The 1,041-nt window shown below is 35.7% G+C and overlaps 1 protein-coding gene across 1 annotated transcript; it reads right to left on the reverse strand.

Moving 5' to 3' along the window:
- Positions 1-61: 61 nt before the first annotated feature.
- Positions 62-885, reverse strand: LOC112095026 (serine/threonine-protein kinase TIO-like; the record flags this gene model as incomplete). Its single annotated transcript, XM_024176709.1, has 3 exons — positions 62-142; positions 360-503; positions 652-885. Coding segments are annotated over 3 exons (459 nt in total), but the record flags the coding sequence as incomplete, so codon positions are not given.
- Positions 886-1,041: the final 156 nt, after the last annotated feature.

Raw genomic sequence — 1,041 nt, forward strand, 5'->3', positions numbered from 1 at the left:
TAAATGTAATTTAAGAGATTCAAATCAAAATGTTTTGATCTTGCATAGCAACTGAACTTACAGCGAAGCATGCAAATTTTCGTGTGCGTTTATCTGGATCAGAACATCGGTCGATTAGAAGGCCAATGATTTGACATCTTGCCTGAAGCATGAAATTCAATAGAGTTCATGGTCGGAATTAATCTAGAACCCTTGTAAAGAACATGAAAAATGCGTAAAACCAATCTACGCATGCTTGTAACAGAATGAGTTTTATCTCCAATATCCACCACATAAGGACTAGTCTTTGTATCTTTACAAATCTTTGAAGCGTTTAAATGGTTTAGTCCAATAAAAATAATCAACTTTTCATTCCTTACCAGTGTACTATAAAAGTAGGAGCTATATCGACACATGTTGCCTAGAGCATTACAGGCTTTTGCACGTATGTTGGGATCTTCATGGACAAGAAATTCCTTCAAATGCTCCAAAATAGAAGCCCTGTTGATGAATTCATAGAATCCCTGAACACCAAAAAAGCCAAATTTAAGATTTTGGTAGTTTTTTGCATTTTCCAAGACTCCAGAAGTTGAAAGAAAATAGAGTACGGACCCTTTATACAAGAACAGTTCTTCAACCAAAAAATAATAATGATAAAAATAAAAGGCTAACCTTGTCCATTCGAGCTAAATCTGAAATAATCATAAGAGCATCTAGTGTGACTTCTTTCGGGCTTGAATAATCAAGCAACCTTCTCCACCGATTAGGATCCAACAGGCCTTTACTCACAAGTTGAACTGCAAGAGGGCGATAGTTTATCATTTTAGCAAGGAAGGCAACAGGCCTGCCCAAATCTTTTGACTCCATATGCTCCAAACATCGAAGAATAACTACAGGCACTCCCACCTGGAAACTTCAAAAGAAATGAAATGAGAAACGTATAGGTCTCTTGCTACTATTATGTGTCATGCTTCAGCACTTAAAGCTAAATCTGAACATAAAGATTTAGATATTTCTAGTTTTCCTCAATAGAATTAAAAAGAAGACACAAATTAAGAAACC

This window comes from Morus notabilis, unplaced genomic scaffold, assembly GCF_000414095.1.
Source record: "Morus notabilis unplaced genomic scaffold, ASM41409v2 C11365186, whole genome shotgun sequence".
NCBI lineage: Eukaryota > Viridiplantae > Streptophyta > Magnoliopsida > Rosales > Moraceae > Morus > Morus notabilis.